This window comes from Heterodontus francisci, chromosome 26 (genome assembly GCF_036365525.1).
Source record: "Heterodontus francisci isolate sHetFra1 chromosome 26, sHetFra1.hap1, whole genome shotgun sequence".
Classification (NCBI taxonomy): Eukaryota; Metazoa; Chordata; class Chondrichthyes; order Heterodontiformes; family Heterodontidae; genus Heterodontus; species Heterodontus francisci.
In genome coordinates, this window is record NC_090396.1 from 23,885,566 (window position 1) to 23,906,078 (window position 20,513).

Genomic DNA, 20,513 nt, shown 5'->3' on the forward strand with positions numbered 1-20,513 from the left:
CACCCTTCTCTCACCTTTACATGGTCCATCTCCGACACTTCCCTTCCCTTGCTTGACTTCCCTATCTCCATTTCTGGGGATAGGCTGTCTTCTAATATTTATTATAAGCCCACCGACTCCCACAGCTACCTCGACTACACTTCTTCACACCCTGCCTCCTGTAAGGACTCCATTCCATTCTCCCAGTTTCACCGTCTCCGACGCATCTGCTCTGATGATGCAACCTTCCATGACAACGCTTCTGATATGTCTTCCTTTTTCCTCAACCGAGGATTCCCCCCACTATGGTTGACAGGGCCCTCGACCGTGTCCAGCCCATTTCCTGCACCTCTACCCTTCCCTCCCTCCCAGAACCGCGTCAGGGTTCCCCTTGTCCTCACTTTCCACCCCATCAGCCTCCATATCCAAAGGATCCTCCTCTGTCATTTCCGCCACCTCCAGCGTGATGCCACTACCAGAGGCATCTTCCCCTCCCTTCCCCTGTCAGCATTCCGAAGGGATCGTTCCCTCTGTGACACCCTGGTCCACTCCTCCATTACCCCCACCACCTAGTTACTTCCCATGGCACCTTCCCCTGCAATCGCAGGAGGTGTAATACCTGCCCATTTACCTCCTCTCTCCTCACTATCCCAGGCCCCAAACACACCTTTCAGGTGAAGCAGTGATTTACTTGTACTTCTTTCAATGTAGTATACTGTATTCGCTGCTCACAATGTGGTCTCCTCTACATTGGGGAGACCAAACGCAGACTGGGTGACCACTTAGCGGAACACCTCCGCTCAGTCCGCCAGCAGGACCCCAAGTTGCTTGCCATTTCAACACTCCCCCCTGCTCTCATGCTCACATCTCTGTCCTGGGATTGCTGCAGTGTTCCAGTGAACATCACGGCAAGCTCGAGGAACAGCATCTCATTTACCGATTTAGGCACACTACAGCCTGCCGGACTGAACATTGAGTTCAATAATTTCAGAGCATGACGGGTCCCCCATTTTACTTTTATTTTTAGTTTTTTTTCTTTTTCCTTTTTTTCTGTGTTATTTTATTTTATATTTCTTAGTTTGTTCAGTTTGCTTACCCACTGTTTTTTTTCATGTTAGTACTTGTGGCTGTTCAATTCTTCAGTCCGTTAACACCCTATCTGTACTAATGCTTTGTCTTTCAACACACCATTAACATATTGTTTGCCTTTGCTCCACAACCTTCTGGTCAGCTATTCTGTGACCTTGTCCTATCTACACCTTCTCCTTTGTTATTTCTTGCCCCACCCCCCCTTTACTTGCTTCTAACCTTTCACATTCCTAATATTTGCCAGTTCTGAAGAAGAGTCACTGACCTGAAACATTAACTCTGCTTCTCTCTCCACAGATGCTGCCAGACCTGCTGAGTATTTCCAGCATTTCTTGTTTTTATTTCAGATTTCCAGCATCTGCAGTATTTTGCTATTTTCATCTCAGAGTTGTCGCTGAGCCTCTGCAAGGTAGAGGTCGGTATGCCAGACAACAACAGGACCACCCTTGTCTGCAGGTTTGATGACAATGTCAGGGTTAGACCTGAGAGAACAGAGTGCAGCAAGTTCAGAGGGAGACAGGTTAGAGTGAGTGAGGGGAGCAGAGAAATTGAGATGGCTGATGTCGCGCTGACAGTTCTCAATGAACAGATCAAGAGCGGGTAAGAGGCCAGAGAGAGGGGTCCAGATGGAGGGAGAACGCTGAAGGTGGGTGAAAAGGTACGCTGGTCAACGGAGGACTCCTGGTCAAAGAAGTGAGCACGGAGGCGAAGGCGGCGGAAGAAGAGCTCAACGTCATGCTGAGCAAGAAATTCATTCAGATGGTGGAGTAAGGGGATAAAACTGAGTCCTTTGCTGATCATTCAACATCAGAGAGGGGAAGGTCAGAGGACATAGTGATTACATGGCAAGGGATCAGATCAGCAGGCTTGGGGTCAGAGGAAAGTGAAGGGGAAGAAGGATCTGGAGAGGCATTAGTCCCCATCAGCTGCTGGAGCTTGCGTTCCTTAATTCAGATTCCCAGCCTCCGCAGTATTTTGATTATGGCGATTTTGATTATGATACAAACTGGCTTTAAACCTGAGCCACTGGGGGAAGCTTAAAGTCATAATTTTCTATTTACTTACACTATAAATCATTGCTCAAATATAATCCATTGTAGATACATTACTTCAAGTCATTGATAGCTCGCAATATCTCTCGCCTGGGATTCCCAGCAGACTGATTGTCGGTGCTCTGCCCCTTGCTCTGCAGTCAAGGGCTACTCCTCAGTGCGCGTGTCTCAACATTCCCGGGGGCGGTTACTAGGGACGCGCCTCTGTTACTAGGCAACGGCAGGGCTCGGGTTCCATCTGCGGCCGAACAACCGGCGCCGCCCGGAAGAGCAATGCTGAGGGTTCCTGTGGGCCTCAGGCTGTCATGGCGAAGAGTCAAGTTGGAGTGGAGTCGGCTCTGGGGTGAGAACCGGAGCTCGAGGTCTGGGGCCCTGTATTATGGCCGGCGTCCTGTACTGCCCCTGCCGTTCGGTGTTCTGTATTGTGGTCGGTTCACCACCGTAAAATGCAGCTTTAAAGTGAGACTTGGTTTAATAGACACGTGGTTGTAGCATCATCAACATTTGGCATTTACAGCAGGTCCATGAATCAACCCATGGCCAATTTCTACAAGTGTAGTTTTCAGGCTATAAATGAGGTGTAGGTTTTTTTACTCCGGTCTATACTGAGTCAGTTGTTCTTAGTTAAAAGAAACAAAAATGCATTTATATAGCGTCTTTCATGACCCCAGGACTTTCAAACGTGCTTTACTATCATTGAAGTCCTTCTGAAGTGTAGTCATTGTAATGTTGGAAGTGTGGCAGTCAATATGCCCTCAGCAAGCTCCCACAAACACCAATGTGGTAATGGCCTGACAATTTGTTTTTAGTAAAGATGATTGAGGGATATATATTTGCCAGGATGGCGGGAGAACTACCCTGCTCATCTTCGAATTATGCCGTGGGATATGTTAAGTTCACCTGAGAGGGCAGGTGGTTTACTGCTTCATCCCCCAAAAGATGTCTGACAGTGCAGTACTGCCTTACTGCACTGGTGTGTCAGCCTGGATTATGTGTTCAAATTTCTGATGTGAGACTTGAACCTACAACCTGACCAAGGCAAGAGTGCGACCAGTCAAGCAAGGCTATCACCTGTACAATAATATAAAAGCAAAATACTGCAGATGCTGGAAATCTGAAATAAAAACAAGAAATGCTGGAAATATGCAGCAGGTCTGGCAGCATCTGTGGAAAGAGAAACAATTTGATATCTAGCCTGCCTGGTGTCTGTAGCTGGGAACCAGCCTAATTACAAACTTAAATATTCTTTCTATCTCTGGAAGTTAACCCTTTGTGAGTTGAATCTACCTTTATAACTATGTCATAACATGAATTAAAATAAATTTCCTTCCAGGCCATATAGATAGAAGTTCCAAAATACTACAGTGGACCTACACAGGGAATCTCATCAGCCTATTCGACTGCAAAGGGCATCATAACCAAGAATGGTTCTGTCTTTACCCAATGTTGATTTTAGTTTAGAGATACAGCACGGAAACAGGCCCTTCGGTTGATGGCCTGTGCCGACCATCAACCACCCATTTATACTAATCCGACACTAATTCCATATTCCTGCCACATCCCCACCTGTCCCTATATTTCCCTACCACCTACCTATACTAGGGGCAATTTATAACGGCCAATTTACCTATCAACCTGCAAGTCTGTGGCATGTGGGAGGAAACAGGAGTACCCAGAGAAAACCCACGCAGACACAGGGAGAACTTGCAAACTCCACACAGGCAGTACCCAGAATTGAACCCAGGTCGCTGGAGCTGTAAGGCTGCGGTGCTAACCACTGCGCCGCCCTGAAGAGATTCATATTTTCCTGCAAGAATCAATAGATAGCTTTCAGTAATGAGATTCCTAACTGGTTTTCTCCCTATTCCATCTCAGCAGCTAGGTGATGAATTGAGGCACCCCAACTGCTATCCAGTTGAAATTCACTAACAGCATAGACCGGGGGGTAGGGTGGGGAGGATAGGGGTCAAACTTGGGACATTCTTGGTCTGTATAGCTCAGTTAAATATCAGGTAATGCATTTACCCACAATGTCATCAAGAAACTCCAAACTGTACAACTTTAATTAAAATAAACCACAACAGAAAAACATGCACATGACATGAACAACATCCACTCATCTTGCTGGATCTTTCTGGTAATATTTTATAGTCAGGGAATATATCAGTGATGGAAGAAGGGTCACTGACCCAAAACGTTAACTCTGCTTCTCTTTCCACAGATGCTGCCAGACCTGCTGAGTATTTCCAGCATTTCTTGTTTTTATATCACCTGTACAAGTTGGTGAAGGGAAAGAAAAAGATAAACTTGAAATATTACTTTAAATTCCAAGGGTAGGACAAAGGGTCTCAAATTCAAGCTAGTTAAATATAAATTAGAAAAAATGCATGTCTCCTTGTAGTTTGTCAGTTGAGTTGTTGAGGTTTCATTTGTTAATAGTTTTTTTGATGTAATAGTTTTTGAACATTTTTTCACTCAGTTTTAATTGTTTATATTGCTTATGGACAGATTTTCTACATTTAATTTTTTGTCAAAAAGTAGTCAACATCACTCGGTGCTGTTGCTTGGTGCATAGCACCAACAGTTGTATTAATCCACATAAATTGTCACAGCCAATGTCAGCTGTTCCAGTTGATGCCTGTTTATAACCATTATTCACTACATGTCTTGTTTGCAATAGTTTGCAAAACATCTACTTTGAGCCATCAGAAAGGCTTCAAACACGGCATGCATTGTAGCAGGTCTGTCACAGTGACTGATGGCCATGATTAATTCTTGCACTGTTTGCCATCTAAGCAGATGAACAAACATGAGTCATTTCATGAGTTAATTTATGCAATTCACAAGTCAAGTTTAAAAAAAATTTTTTCCATCACTGATATATTCCCTGACTATAAAATATTACCAGAAAGATCCAGCAAGATGAGTGGATGTTGTTCATGTCATGTTTTTCTGTTGTGGTTTATTTTAATTAAAGTTGTACAGTTTGGAGTTTCTTGATGACATTGTGGGTAAATGCATTACCTGATATTTAACTGAGCTATACAGACCAAGAATGTCCCAAGTTTGACCCCTATCCTCCCTGCCCTACTCCCCGGTCTATGCTGTTAGTGGATTTCAACTGGATAGCAGTTGGGGTGCCTCAATTCGTCTTCTAGCTGCTGAGATGGAATAGGGAGAAAACCAGTTAGGAATCTCATTGCTGATAGCTATCTATTGATTCTTGCAGGAAAATATGAATCTCAACATTGGGTAAAGACAGAACCATTCTTGGTTATGATGCCCTTTGCGGTCGAATAGGCTGATGAGATTCCCTGTGTAGGTCCACTGTAGTATTTTGGAACTTCTATCTATATGGCCTGGAAGGAAATTTATTTTAATTCATGTTATGACATAGTTATAAAGGTAGATTCAGCTCACAAAGGGTTAACTTCCAGAGATAGAAAGAATATTTAAGTTTGTAATTAGGCTGGTTCCCAGCTACAGACACCAGGCAGGCTAGATATCAAATTGTTTACTTTTGCATGTTACATTATCTTTGAGGCAATGATGTCTGTTAAGGCCTGGTCCTAGGTATTTATAGCCATTAAGATAAAATGGTTTTACTACATTCATTGTGCCTGGCAGGGGGCTTGACTGAACATGACGGTACAGGTGTCACAAACTGCTCCATCAAGGGTGTAGGGTTTCATTCGATGTGGTAAATTTGATGGGCAGATTGGTGGGTCAGTCCTCAACCTAGAAAGTTGAGGGAGGGATTAGAGAGCTGTTGCTGTGGATGCGTCTTTCTCAGTTTTTATGTTTGTGTGCTTCTCTCTTGTTTTTCTGTTTTCCCCTCTCTCATCTCTCTCCCTCTCTCATTCCCTCTCTTTATCCCTTTCTCTTTTGTATGTGAGATCACAACATCCAATACATTTGTAATGATTCTCTGGGCCACTCTATAGATTAATTAAATAATGGACATTGCTTTTGATCATTGGGAACACAAGGCCCACTGGAGTGACTGAGATTAAGGAGCCCCACAGAATATCAACTGCAGACCAGTGACATTTTTAACATTTGCACTTACAGTAGCCACTTGGGTGACATAATGAAGGGCTATTGACACCCTTGAAACCATACCTTGGCAATCATTTGTACTGTTCTAGGGACTTGATAACATCCTAACACAGGATTCTTTTATTTGAGTCTTTAGTGAAAAAAAGGTTTTCAGAATCTGCTGGCTTGGATATAAGGTAACTGACTGTCCGATGGAGCATCATTGGCTACATAAAGAGTCAAATATATATATATATATATATATATATATATATGTGTATATGAGTCAGCATCTTCAGGAGAAGAGGCAACAAAGTGTGGATAATGAGGAGGTCGAGAAACAGAATGTATTTGGATGTCTGATTATATAGTAGTGCACATTTCTATTTGTATGGTTTTTTTATAGTTAAGGTTAATTTTTTATGCGTTTCCCAGGTGCTAGACCAGAGTGAAAAGACTGCAGAGCACTTAAGTTGCAAGATCAACCTGTTGCAGAGCAAGAGCCTATGTTAAAGATGTTATGGCAAATAACAAGGATACTCCAAAAGACCAGGTTGGTGTAAATAAAACAATATTTGAGCTTGTAATAGTTGCTTCCCAAGTTCCTGTGCAGGCAATAACACAGTAAAAGGGAAAGCACAGTTTAAAACTCAAGGTGTTTTAAGTGGATTTTCCCTTCAATCAAAGAAAAGAACAAAAGAAGTAATAACATCATCACTATAATGGTGAATGTACAGGTGAATGTTAATCTCACCATATTTATTTTATTTTAATGATCATTCCAATGCCAGATGTTTTCTGCTGGATGAAATTGTTTCACTGTTCAATTTCATTAGCCTTAGTGGCAAAGCCTGGGCAGTTCTAACTCGCCAGCAATAATGCACATTACAATTGTTTTAACTAATTTAACTCGTAATGTAATGTTGGTCTGGTCTGGAGAGCATAAAGTTGAGTAGAGTACAAATTTGAACAATTTGATTCACTAAAATTACCATATTTGTTCTTATTTTTACAATTAGCCTCTGAGCTTTGAAGCATAAAGAATAAGCTGGAATTAAAGTTGTAAACATTGATTGCTGTCTGCTTATTTAGTTTATATTGGAAAGTTATATTTAAGTTAATTACTTGGTTAGTGCTGGGTTTCTTTTTTTTTTACTTGTAAGGATCTATAAAAACAACAGCACCTTCAGATTTTCAATTTTCCATGAGGGAGAAACCGAGGCTTTTAGTTTGCTCCTGTCTATAAAGTGCTTGTGGGTAGAGTGCTGTTTAGTTGGTCAAGGTGCTCGTGAGCGACTGCAGTAGATTAAATGCCCACTGGTAGTTGATGGAGTCCTCAGTATATTCTGGGCAGCCTCCTCCCACTGACAGGAACATGGGATCAGTTAATGTGACAACTGCAGCAAAATTCATGTGTAGGCAATTTGCCACAGACTTTAATGTTCCATTATTGAATTAACTGTAAATCAGTAGGTGAGCTCATTCTTACCTGGGTTGATTTAATCTTTCCTCCAGGGGGAAAACTGCCACATCTTTCTTTGAAAGTTAACTTCTTAGTCTTAACATGCAGCAGCAGGTTTTTCAAATTTCAACATTGTTACAAATTTCACTTCCATTCTTTGGCAGGGAAGCCAGGATTAGCACATTATGGGGAAAAATATTGTCGGTTTCAGTTTGTTTCACGATTTTCTATATGCTTTTCTCCCTCGTTGCCTTTGCAAGGTGGAGGAAAACGGGTCTCGTGTAGATTCGCTGTAAAATACAGCACGGAATAAACATCCTACAATTGAAAAATCCGTTTCTCACACCAGTCTCTGTATGAGGATGCCAACTTTTGCCAAATTACAGACAGTTTTGTGTTGTGTATATATGCCCAGGAAGCAGCTTGAGACTTCCTGAGCACATTTCACACAGAAGACAGAGGTTACTTTCATCTTTTCTAGTCTAGATTGGGTGCAAACACAATGCCCAGAGGTGAAAGAAAGTGCTCTAACCAATGACAGAAGCAATTTTTGTTCTATTCTTTAAGAAATGGAATTCAACATGAATTATTATTTTGAAAGGCTCATTTCACCACTCCGCCCCCCATCCCAATAGTGTGAAAACCAATCAAAACTCTTGCTGTTCACTCCTGGCTAAAGATTAAGGGGCATGGAGGGTGAAGAATAAGAAGATTCATATGCAGTAGGAAATGCTGTTCTGAGGCTAGAGTTCCGGTACCTTTGGGGCAAACCAAAGCCCCTTATCTAAGATCTGAAAGACCAACTCAGCTACATAAAGTAAAACAGTACTGTCATTATTGGAAAAATCAGAAAATGTGCTTTTTTGTTAGTATACAGCAGAAATAAAATGCAAGTAAGTCAATAAATACAAAAATAGTTGAAAATCTGATGCTAACAGAATCTTAATATTTAAGGTTCCTTGTGATATTGTTATGTAAATCAGTTTGGACAGACCCTGCTTAATTTTCTCCCTATCTCTCTCTCTCTCACACAAACATACAAACACACACACACCATAGACAACTAACAGCTGTTATCCCTTGTGCTTTCCTTATCAGCTATTCAAAGGACATCTGCTTCTTTGAGCGAGATTGTCAATCAGGGATATGCAAATGTTGCAATTCCCTAAACTTGTTTCACTTACAATCCTTATAGCGAATACATGGAAGATACCTTTAATCAGTCTGAACCAAATTCTAATCCCAAAATGAAAAGCCAATGTCTAACCCATTTTGCCCACACATTCTCCCAACTGAGAACAATGATATTCAATTAACTACTTCTTCATTATTTTACAAGTTTTTAGTAGAACAAATGGATGGATGTAGGAGTGGCAACACATTGGACCTGCATGGAAAAGGAATTAAAAAGATACAGAAATTTGAAAGGGTAAGCATCACTATACTTTCCTCCTCATAAAATCTGTTTTAAGTCATGAAATATGTGTGAACTTTTTCTGGATAATGTTCACAGTTCATCGCTTTTGCTTTTCAAAGATCTTCATCCCTCATAGGCAAATCCTTTTCCTAGATAAGTCTTCAAAGGCCCATAGTTTAAGCACTGGACACAATCCACTTTGCTGAACATTGAAATATGTTTCTCCGAGCCTCATATCCATTCAGTGGGGGCTGATTGAAAGATCTTTCATAGAGCAGCACGGGGATGATGGGATGAATGGCCTCTGCTGCATGATTTTATATCTTTCTTGTTAGGTGGTGGAGGAGGGGCGAAGTGGCAGAGGAGATGATGGGAAGATAGTTCATTCAGACCTGTGAAACCTGCCAGTGAAAACAATGGGAGTTTCATTCTTCTGTGTGAACACAGTTTTCATCTAACTTTATAAATAAATAATTTTCCCTCCATTTGGAGTTCTTTGACCACACCTCCCTGAATATAAAATGAAGATGAAGAGCTGGATCTGCCAAAATGCAGTGAAATAAAAATGGTAAAATTGATCTCTTTCCTTTTTTAATTCCTCGTGAGAAAATGTACATATTGGATTTAAAGCAAGTAATTAAAATGGTTGTACAAACTTTCTTGCATATATTGTAACTGTCTTGCCCACTCCTTAGTTGCATGCTGCAAATGTGTTGCACTATTGTTCATAGAAGTGCAAGTCAGTTGGTTTGTGGATTACAGAAGCCCATTTTGACACAATCAAGCAAGTGTCGCAGTAAAAACATTTGGTTTTCTAAGTTTAGACATGGAGGGCATGCTGCTATGTTTCTGAACTTAGCACATTTTACTGTTTGTAGGAATATGCCAGGATAAAGCAATCCCACAATTCTCTTGATTTTGGTGCTGTTCTGTCTCAAATTTGGTTAAGTTAAGAAAATCTATGTTACCATGGTTTCCTCCCCTCTACTTGCTGCTTTTCTAGAGTTGACCAGTGTTCTGTAGCAAGCAACTGTAAATACTTTAAGCTGTTGACACCTTTTATGTAGCAGCAGACCTATAATGTTCTGAAATGCCTGATAATTTTAGCAAACATAATGGGGACTTGAAACAGGCTGTTGTAAACCAATTATTTATCTGATCAAATTGCAAAATTTCACATCCAGTTTTCTCATCTGATTCAGGTAAAGAAATGTACCTTTATTTTATGCTTTTACAAAGGATGGAGTATATTCAGAAAGCCTGCAATTTATTTTAATGCAGTTGCCCGGAGTAAAGATTTTGGACCTGTCCTGTAATTCCATAGAAGAAATTGAGAATTTGGATGGTAATACTGAAATTACGGAGCTCAAACTATATGGTAACAATATCAGGCAAATCAAGAATCTAGACAGGTACGTGCTACTGAAGATTATCTCATTGCAAGATAAATGTTCACATTGTTTAGAATCTATAATTGGGTTAGTTCAATCATATCAATTACAGATAAGGACATCCCTAATCACTTGTATCACTCCCCACCCACATCCCCCTTCCACGACCCAACCCTACCGCATTCCGTCTCCATTCCTGGAAAAAAACTATTCCCCTATTCACTTACAACTGCGCTTTCAAAATGCCAACTGTTTAGACTTTGGCCTTCTGTTCTCCACAAGATTTCTGCAGCTACTAATTTGCTCAGTCACACCCTCACCACCACCTTTGATGCCCCAGTCCCCAATAAAAAGATCACTTTCTCTCACCCTGGACTTTACACCGGTACGGCCCTCATCTACACTCTCTTAAATCCAAGGGATGCAGATTTGAAAGGATATGGCAGACAACAGATTCAGCCAGTAGTGTTTGGACCGCTTAAAACATGAGAGGGTCCTGCTGTTGTCTGCTAAAATTTCTCACTATTCCAGGATCATCCTGAATGCAAAGATAACCCGTGGCTTCTTTTCTCTACTGCAAACCGTCTTCTTAAGCCCCTCTCCCCTATCCACCCCCAACATTCCCCACCCTCACCTCCAACAATACGTGTGGGGATCTCATGGACTCCGATCAGCCTCTGCTGCGTCCCTTCCTTCCACTAGCATACCGGGCCAAAGTTCCTACAATGCTCCCCCTGCCCAAACCCTGAATTTGCATCTTTCTCGAGTTTAGGAACATAGGAGCAGGAGTAGGCCATTCAGCCCATCGAGCCTGCTCCGCCATTCAATACGATCATGGCTGATCATCCACTTCAATGCCTTTCTCCCCCACAGTATCCCCATATCCCTTTATGTCATTGGTATTTAGAAATCTGTCAATCTCTGCTTTAAACGTATTCAATAAGCTTCTACAGCCCTCTGGGGTAGGGAATTCCAAAGATTCACAATCCTCTGAGTAAAGAAATTTCTCCTCATCTCTGTTCTAAGTGGCTTCCCCCTTATTTTGAAATTGTGTCCCCTTGTTCTAGACTCCCCAACCAGGGGAAACATCTTACCTACATCTACCCTGACTATCCCTTTAAGTATTTTGTAGGTTTCAATGAGATCATCTCTCATTCTTTGAAACTCTAGAGGATACAGGCCCAGTTTCCCCAATCTTCATAGGGCAGTCCCGCCATCCTGGGAACAAGTCTGGTGAACCTTCATTGCACTCCCTCTGTGGCAATAATATCCTTCCTAAGCGAAGGGGACCAAACTTGCACGCCATGTTGACTATGCTCATTCAGATCTTTTATCCAAATGTCCATTTATCACATCCTTTAGAATAGATTCTAGCATTTTCCCAACAACTGATCTAAGGCTAACAGGTCTGTAGTTCCCTGTTTTCTCTCTCCCTCCCTTCTTAAATAATGGGGTGACATTTTCCACCTTCCAATCTGCAGGAAACGTTCTAGCATCTATAGAATTTTGGAAGATGATCACCAATGCATCCACTATCTCCATAGCTACCTCTTTCAACACTCTGGGATGTAGAATATCAGGTCCTGGGGACTTGTCAACCTTCAACCCCATTAATTTCTCCAATGCAACCTTCTTACTAATAATTTCCTTCAATTCCTCATTCTCCCTCGTCCCTTGGATCTCTAATTCTGGGAGATTTCTTGTATCTTTCTCAGTGAAGACAGACACAAAGTAATCATTTAGCTTCTCTGCCATTTCTCTATTCCCCATTATTAATTCTGCTGACTCTGCCTGTAATGGACCAACATTTGTCTTCGACAAATGTTTCCTTTCAATATATCTACAGAAGCTTTTACAGTCCATTTTTATGCTTTTTGCTAGTTTACATTCATATTCTTCTTTTAAAATCAGTTTCTTGGTTGTCCTTTGCTATATTCTAAAATCCTCCCAATCCTCAAGTTTACTACTATTTCGGACAACTTTATAGGCCTTTTCTTTTAATCTTACATAATCCTTAACTTTGTTTGTTAGCCACGGTTGACTGCCTTTTCTTTTTGGGTTTTTGTGCCTTGAAGGAATGTATAGTTGCTATAAACTATGTAATAATTCTTCAAAGACTATCCATTGTCTATGTACTGTCATACCTTTTAATGTATTTTCCCCAATCACCTCAGCCAATTTGCCGCTCATATCTTCATAATTTTCTTTGTTCACAGTTAACACCCTGGTTTCAGATCGAACTCTCACTTTCAAACATAATGTACAATTCTATCATATTATGGTCACTCATCCCTAAAGGTTCTTTTACAACAAGATTATTAATGAACCCTTTCTCATTACATAATACTAGATCTAAAATAGTATATTCTCTAGTCGGTTCCTCAACGACTGCTTCAGAAAACCATCCCTAACACACTGCAGAAACCCGTCCTCCACAGCATTAGTGCTCATTAGGTTTACCCAGTCTATATGCAGATTGACGTCACCCATAATTACTGTATTACCCATGCCACATACTTCTCTAATCTCCTGGTTAATACTGTGCCCCACACTACCACTACTGTTTGGTGGTCGAAAGACAATTCCTACCAATGTTTGTTACCTTTTGCTGTTTCTTAGCTCCATCCAAACAGATTCCACGTTTTGTTCTTCTGATCTGAGATCCTTCCTTACTGATGTACTGATCCCACCCCTTATGATCAATTCAACACCACCTCCTTTTCCTTTTTGTGTATCCTTCTAAAATGTTGAATATCCTTGAATATTCAGTTCCAAGTCTTGGTCACCTTGCAGCCACGTTTCCGTAATGGCAATTAGATCATACCCTTTTACTCTATTTGTGCCTTTAAATCATCTACCTTATTGCAAATGCTGCATGCATTCAGGTAGAGCGCCCTTAACCTCATCGTCTTGAAAATATTCTGCATTCTAAGCCTAGTTGATGCTCACCTTTGTTTTGCCTGCCTTCTAATGTTGCTTGCTACTTGTCTACTTCTTGTCACCAGCTTTACTTCCTTCCAATTTGAGCTACCCCTCAGGTTTCCATCCCCCTGACAAGCTAGTTTAAACCCTCCACAACAGCAGTAGCAAATCTCCCTGCCAGGATATTAGTTCCAGTCCAGCTAAAGTGTAGCTCGTCCATCTTGTACAGGTCCCACCTGCCCCAGAACCGGTCCCAATGCCTCAGAAATCTGATGCCCTCCCTCCTACTCCAGTTCTCCAGCCACGTGTTCAATCGATCAGTTCTCCTATTCCTATGCTCACTAGCACGTGGCACTGGGAGTAATCATGAGATTACTTCTCTTGAGGTCCTGCTTTTTAATTTCCTTCCTAACTCCCGAAAATCTACTTACAGGACCTCATTCTTCTTCCTGCCTATTTCATTGGTACTAATGTGGGCTACGACCTCTGGCTGTTCACTCTCCCCCAGAAGGATGTTCTGCAGCCGCTCCATGACATCCTCGACCCTGGCACCAGGGAGGCAACACAACTTCCTGGATTCACGTTTACTACTGCAGAAACACCTGTCTGATCCCCTGACTATCGAATCCCCTATCACTATTCCACTCTTCTTCCTCCCCTCCTGTGCAGCTGAGCCACCCGTGGTGCCATGGACTTTGCTTTGGCTGCACTCCCCTGAGGACTCATCGCCTTCACCAGTATCCAAAATGGAAAACCTATTAGCGAGTGAGATCATATCAAGGGACTCCTGCACTTGCTGCCTGGTTCTCTTAGACTGCCTGGTGGTCACCCATTCCCTCTCTGCCTGCAAGCTCCTAACCTGTGTCGTGAACACCTCCCTAAATCTGCTATCCACTAAGTCCTCCGCCTTGTGGATGCAAACAGTGACTCCAGCCACCGTTCGAGTTCCAAAACGCGGAAATTAAGCTACTGCAGCCGGTGATGCTTCTTGCAGATGTGTTCGTCGAGGACACGTTGTGCGTCCATGACTTCCCACATACCACAGGATGTACATTCCACTTGGCCGAGCTGATCTGCCATACTGTAACTTTAAAAACTATTTACTGCAATTAGATTAAGTAGAATAACTTACCAGTTACTCACCAACCAGCTTCTTCCCCTGTACCAAAGAAAGAGCCAGCTACTGGAGGCTGAAAAAAGGTAGAAAAATAAAGAAAGGAGCGCCTCCCTCATTGAACTCCCTCACTCACTCACTCACCAAACTCCCACTTTACACTCTGAAGGAAGCCCTGCTTTTACACTTTCTGAAAAACATCTGATTCAAGCTTCAGAAAACCAGTTTAATCCACCTACCGAAGTAACTTGTTGCAGCTGCTCCCAGATAGCTTCTTTACCGCTGTTTTAAGGCGGGAATAATATTTAGCCTCTTTTAACTTCAGGAGTAATTTTTAGTTACCTGTTAAATTGAAGAAAAAACTAGACTTCAATTCGAAATTAACCCTTAAAACTCCCTCTCACCAGACTCAGCAGCTCACTCCTGTCTCCCCTCTTGCCCTCTGAGCTCATCTTGTCTATGAGATCATTCTCCTGTTCCTTCGAAATAAAAATAAGAAATGCTGGAAATACTCAGCAGGTCGGGCAGCATCTGTGGAGAGAGAAGCAGAGTTAACATTTCAGGTCAGTGACCCTACATCAGAACTGGCAGAGACTAGAAATGTATTAGGTTTTAAGCAAATAAAGCAGGGTGGGGCAAGAGATAACCAAAGAGAAGGTGTTGATAGAACAAGGTCACGGAGAATAACTGACCAGAGGTCATTGAGCAAAGGCAAATAGTATGTTAATGGTGTGCTGAAAGACAAAGTGTTAGTGCAGAGAGGGTGTTAATTGACAGAAAAATAGAATAAGCTGGCCCAAAGCACAAATATGACAAAAAAAGCAGTGGATAGGCACCGGGTAAAATGATGAAACAAAATGAAATAAAATAAACAAATAAAAAAGAAAAATGAAAGAATAGCTGAAAATAAAAAGGGGGGCCCGTCATGCTCTGAAATTATTGAACTCAATGTTCAATCCGGCAGGCTGTAGCATGCCTAATCGGTAAATGAGAAGCTGTTCCTTGAGCTTGCGTTGATGTTCACTGGAACACTGCAGCAATCCCAGGACAGATATGTGGGCATGAGAGCAGGGGGGGTGCGTGTTGAAATGGCAAGCAACCGGAAACTCAGGGTCATGCTTTCGGACTGAGCGGAGGTGTTCTGCAAAGCGGTCACCAATCTGGATTTGGTCTCCCCAATGTAGAGGCGACCACATTGTCAGCAGCAAATACAGTACACTAAATTGAAAGAAGTACAAGTAAATCACTGCTTCACCTGAAAGGAATGTTTGAGGCCTTAGATAGTGAGGAGACACGAGGTGAATGGGCAGGTATTACACCTCCTGCGATTGCATGGGAAGGTGCCATGAGAAGGGGAATGAGGTGTTGAGGGTCATGGTGTCGCGGGTGAAACGATCCCTTTGGAATGCTGACGGGAGGGGAGGGGAAGATGCATTTGGTAGTGGCATCACGCTGGACGTGGCAGAAATGTCGGAGGATGATCCTTTGGGGTGGAAAGTGAGGACAAGGGGAACCCTGTCGCGGTTTTGGGAGGGAGGGGAAGGGGTGAGGGTAGAGGTGCGGGAAATGGGCTGGACACGGTTGAGGGCCCTGTCAACCACAGTGAGTGGGAATCCTCGGTTGAGGAAAAAGGAAGACCTATTAGAAGCGCTGTCATGGAAGGTTGCAATTTTCAGAGCAGATGAGACGGAGAAACTGGGATAATGGAATGGAGTCCTTACAGGAGGCAGGGTGTGAAGACGTGTAGTCGAGGTAGCTGTGGGAGTCGGTGGGCTTATAATGAATATTAGTAGACAGCCTAGCCCCAGAGATGTTGATAGAGAAAGTCAGGGAAGGGAAGTGTCGGAGATGGACCATGTTAAGGTGAGAGAAGGGTGGAAATTAGAAGCAAAGCTGATAAAGTTTTCCAGTTCGGCGCGGGAGTAGGAAACAGCACCGATACAGTCATCAATGTACTGGAAAAAGAGTTGGGGGAGGGGGCCTGAGTAGGTCTGGAACAAGGAATGTTCGACATTCCTACTTCTTCCTACTTCCCCTGGACCATGACCCCACCACCAAATATCAAGCTACTGTCCACAGCACTGGCACCGACCTCATCTCCTCTGGAGAGCTTCTCTCTACAGCTTCCAACCTCATAGTGCCGCAACCTGGACAGCCCGCTTTTACCTCCTTCCCAAAATCCACAATCAGGACAGTCCTGGCAGACCCATTGTTTCAGCCTGTTCCTGTCCCACTGAACTTATTTCTTCCTATCTTGACCCTATCTTTTCTCCCCTGGTCCAGTCTCTTCCCACCTACATCTGTGACTCTTCTCATGCCCTACGTCATTTTGACAATTTACAGTATCCTGGACCCAACCGCCTCCTCTTCACTCTGGACGTCCAATCTCTCTACGCCTCCATCCCCCACCAGGATGGTTTGAGGGCTCTCCGCTTCTTCCTTGAACAGAGGCCCAACCAGTCCCCATCCACCACCACCCTCCTCCGCCAGGCTGAACTTGTTCTCACATTCAACAACTTCTCCTTCAACTCCACTCACTTCCTTCAAGTCAAAGGTGTTGCTATGGGTACTCGCATTGGTCCTAGTCATGCCTGTCTTTTTGTGGGATATGCCGAACATTCCTTGTTCCAGTCCTACTCAGGCCCCTCCCCCAACTCTTTTTCCGGTACATTGATGACTGTATCGGTGCCGTTTCCCGCTCCTGCTCTAACTGGAAAACTTGATCAACTTTGCTTCTAATTTCCACCCTTCTCTCACCTTTACATGGTCCATCTCCGACACTTCCCTTCCCTTCCTCGACTTCTCTGTCTCCATCTCTGGGGATAGGCTGTCTACTAATATTCATTATAAGCCCACCGACTCCCACAGCTACCTCAACTACACTTCTTCACACCCTGTCTCCTGTAAGGACTCCATTCCATTCTCCCATTTCTCCGTCACCGACGCATCTACTCCGATGATACAACCTTCTATGATAGCGCTTCTGATATGTCTTCCTTTTTCCTCAACCGAGGAGTCCCCCCCCCACTGTGGTTGACAGTGCCCTCAACCATGTCCAGCCCATTTCCCGCACCTCTACCCTCACCCCTTCCCCTCCCTCCCAAAACCGCGACAGGGTTCCCCTTTGTCCTCACTTTCCACCCCACCAGCCTCCACGTCCAAAGGATCATCCTCCGCCACTTCCGGCACCTCCAGCGTGATGCCACTGCCGAATGCATCTTGTCCTCTCCTACCCTGTCAGCATTCCGAAGGGATCGTTCCCTCCGCGACACCCTGGTCCACTCCTCCATTACCCCCAATGCCTCGCCCCGTTCCCACGGCACCTTCCCATGCAATCGCAGGAGGTGTAATACCTGCCCATTCGCCTCCTCTCTCCTCACTATCCAAGGTGCCAAACATTCCTTTCAGGTGAAGGAGCGATTTACTTGTACTACTTTCAATTTAGTATACTGTATTCGCTGCTGACAATGTGGTCTCCTCTACATTGGGGAGACCAAATCCAGATTGGTGACCACTTGGCGAAACACCTCCGCTCAGTCTGAAAGCATGACCCTGAGCTTCCGGTTGCTTGCCATTTCAACACACCTCCCTACTCACATGCCCACATATCTGTCCTGGGATTGCTGCAGTGTTCCAGTGAACATCAATGCAAGCTCGAGGAACAGCATCTCATTTACCGATTGGGCGCGCTACAGCCTCCCGGACTGAACATTGAATTCAATAATTTCAGAGCATGACGGGCCCCCCTTTTTATTTTCAGCTAGTTTTTCTTTTTTATTTGTTTATTTTATTTCATTTTGTTTCATCATTCAATTTTTACCATATGCCTACCCACTGCTTTTTTTTGACATGTTTGTGCTTTGAGCCAGCTTATTCTATTTTACTGTCAATTAACACCTTCTCTGCACTAACACTTTGTCTTTCAGCAGGCCATTAGCACACTGTTTGCCTTTGCTCCACGACCTTCTGGTCAGTTATTCTCCGTGACCTTGTCCTATCAACACCTTCTCTTTGGTTATCTCTTGCCCCACCCTGCTTTATTTGCTTAAAACCTATTACATTTCTAGCCTCTGCCAGCTCTGATGTAGGGTCACTGATTTGAAACGTTAACTTTGCTTCTCTCTCCACAGATGCTGCCAGACATGCTGAGTATTTCCAGCACTTTTTGTTTTTATTTTAAATTTTCAGCATCTGCAGTATTTTGCTTTTATCATCCTGTTCCTTTGACACTATGTTAGCCGATAGTGGAGCCGAGCTCTTCAGATGTTGTCCCTTTCTTTAAATCTGCTGTCATCACTCCCTTCCTCAGAAAATCCAACCCTTGACACCACAGCCCTGCAAACTACTGTCTCATCTCCAACCTCCCTTTCCACCCCAAAGTCCTTGAACTTGTTGTCACCTTCTAAATCCGTTCCCATCTTTCCTGGAACTCCATGTTTGAATCCCTGCCATGGCACCGAAACGGCTCTTATCAAAGTCACACATGTCATCCTGTGATAGGTGACAAAGGTAAACGTGCCCTCCTCATCCTTCGCAACCTGTCTACAGCCTTTGACATGGTTAACCACATCATCCTCCTCCAACGCCTCTCCACTGCCATCCAGCTGCGTGGAACTGCTCTCACCTGGTTCCATTCTTATCTATCTAATCATAGCTAGAGAATCATTTGCAATGTCTTCTGTTCCTGTTCCTGCACTGCTAACCTTTGGTGTTCCTCAAGGATCTATCCTTGGTCCCCTCCTATTTATCATCTACGTGCTTCCCCTTGGCAACATCATTAGAAAGCACAGCTTTAGTTTTCCTAGCTCTATACCCAGCTCAACCACACCACCACCTCTCTCAAATCCTCCACTGTTGCTAAACTATCAGACAGCTTATCTGACATCCGGTATTGGATGAGCAGAAATTTCCTCCAAGTAAATGTTGGAAAGACTGAAGCCATTGTTTTTGGTCCCTGCTCCAGACTCTGATCTCTAGCTACCAACTTCATTCCTCTCCCTGACAACCTTCTGAGATTAAGCCAGTCTGTTTGCAACCTTGGTGCCACATTTGACCCTGAGATGGGCTTCAGACCTCATATTTGTGCCATCACTAAGACTGCCTAATTTCATCACCTTAACATCACTCAACTTCTCCCCCTCTCAGTTCATCTGTTGCTGAAACCCTTATTCATGCCTTCGTTACCTCCATTGACTATTCCAATGCACTCCTGGCTGGTCTTCCACATTCTGCTCTCCGTAAGCTTGAGGTCATCCAAAGCTCTGCTGTCCATGTCTTAATACGCACCAAGTCCTGTTCCCCTATCGCCCGTGTGCTTGCCGACCTACATTAACCCCCAGTCAAGCAATGTCTTGATTTTAAAATTCTCATCCTTGTTTTCAGTTCCCTCCATCGCCTTGCCACTGCCTATCTCTGTAATCAACTCCAGCCCCACACTCCTCTAATTCTGGCTTCTTGTACATCCCTAATTTTAATCGCTCCACCATTGGTGGCCGCACCTTCACTTGCCTTGGTCCCAAGCTCTGGAATACCCTCCTGACACCTCTCTGCCTCTCTACCTCGCTTTCCTCCATTAAGACACTCCTTAAAACCTACCTCTTTAACCAAGCTTTTGGTTATCTGATCTAATATCTCCTTTTGTGGTTCGGTATTGTACTTTATTTTATAATGCTCCTGTAAAGCACCTTGGGACATTTTATTACATTAAAGACGCTATATAAATATGTTGTTTGTTGTTGTAGTTGCACTTCTCTGATTAAACATGCAACCTATGCTGCTGTGAGAAATGGTCTTTCAAGATTTGCAGTTACTATGCTGTAATGATGTCCACTTACAAAACCAGATATATCTGGTTCATATAAATTGGTATATTGTTATTTACAAGAGAGCCCAGTAGGAATGATTGGTATCACATTAAAACAATCTCTGTTATGGTAAGCTACCTGATACATGCAAATGACATATTTTATGTGTATCCGTATCTGGCAAGTGATGCCTGGAAACAACAAGCATGTTTTTAAGGCATGGGTCTCTGAATTTTTGATTAGAA

The 20,513-nt window shown here is 43.2% G+C and overlaps 1 protein-coding gene across 2 annotated transcripts in view; it reads left to right on the plus strand.

The window, feature by feature from the left end:
- The first annotated feature begins 2,346 nt into the window (after positions 1 to 2,346).
- Positions 2,347 to 20,513, plus strand: part of LOC137384226 (protein phosphatase 1 regulatory subunit 7-like) — a 104,460-nt gene continuing 86,293 nt past the window's right edge. Inside the window, exons 1-4 of one of the 2 annotated variants that reach the window (XM_068057939.1) lie at positions 2,347 to 2,463; positions 6,594 to 6,711; positions 8,960 to 9,049; positions 10,319 to 10,449. In XM_068057939.1, coding sequence (XP_067914040.1) covers positions 6,679 to 6,711; positions 8,960 to 9,049; positions 10,319 to 10,449 — 254 coding nt within the window. In that variant the 5' untranslated portion in view covers positions 2,347 to 2,463; positions 6,594 to 6,678. The other variant, XM_068057940.1, reaches the window with a different exon arrangement.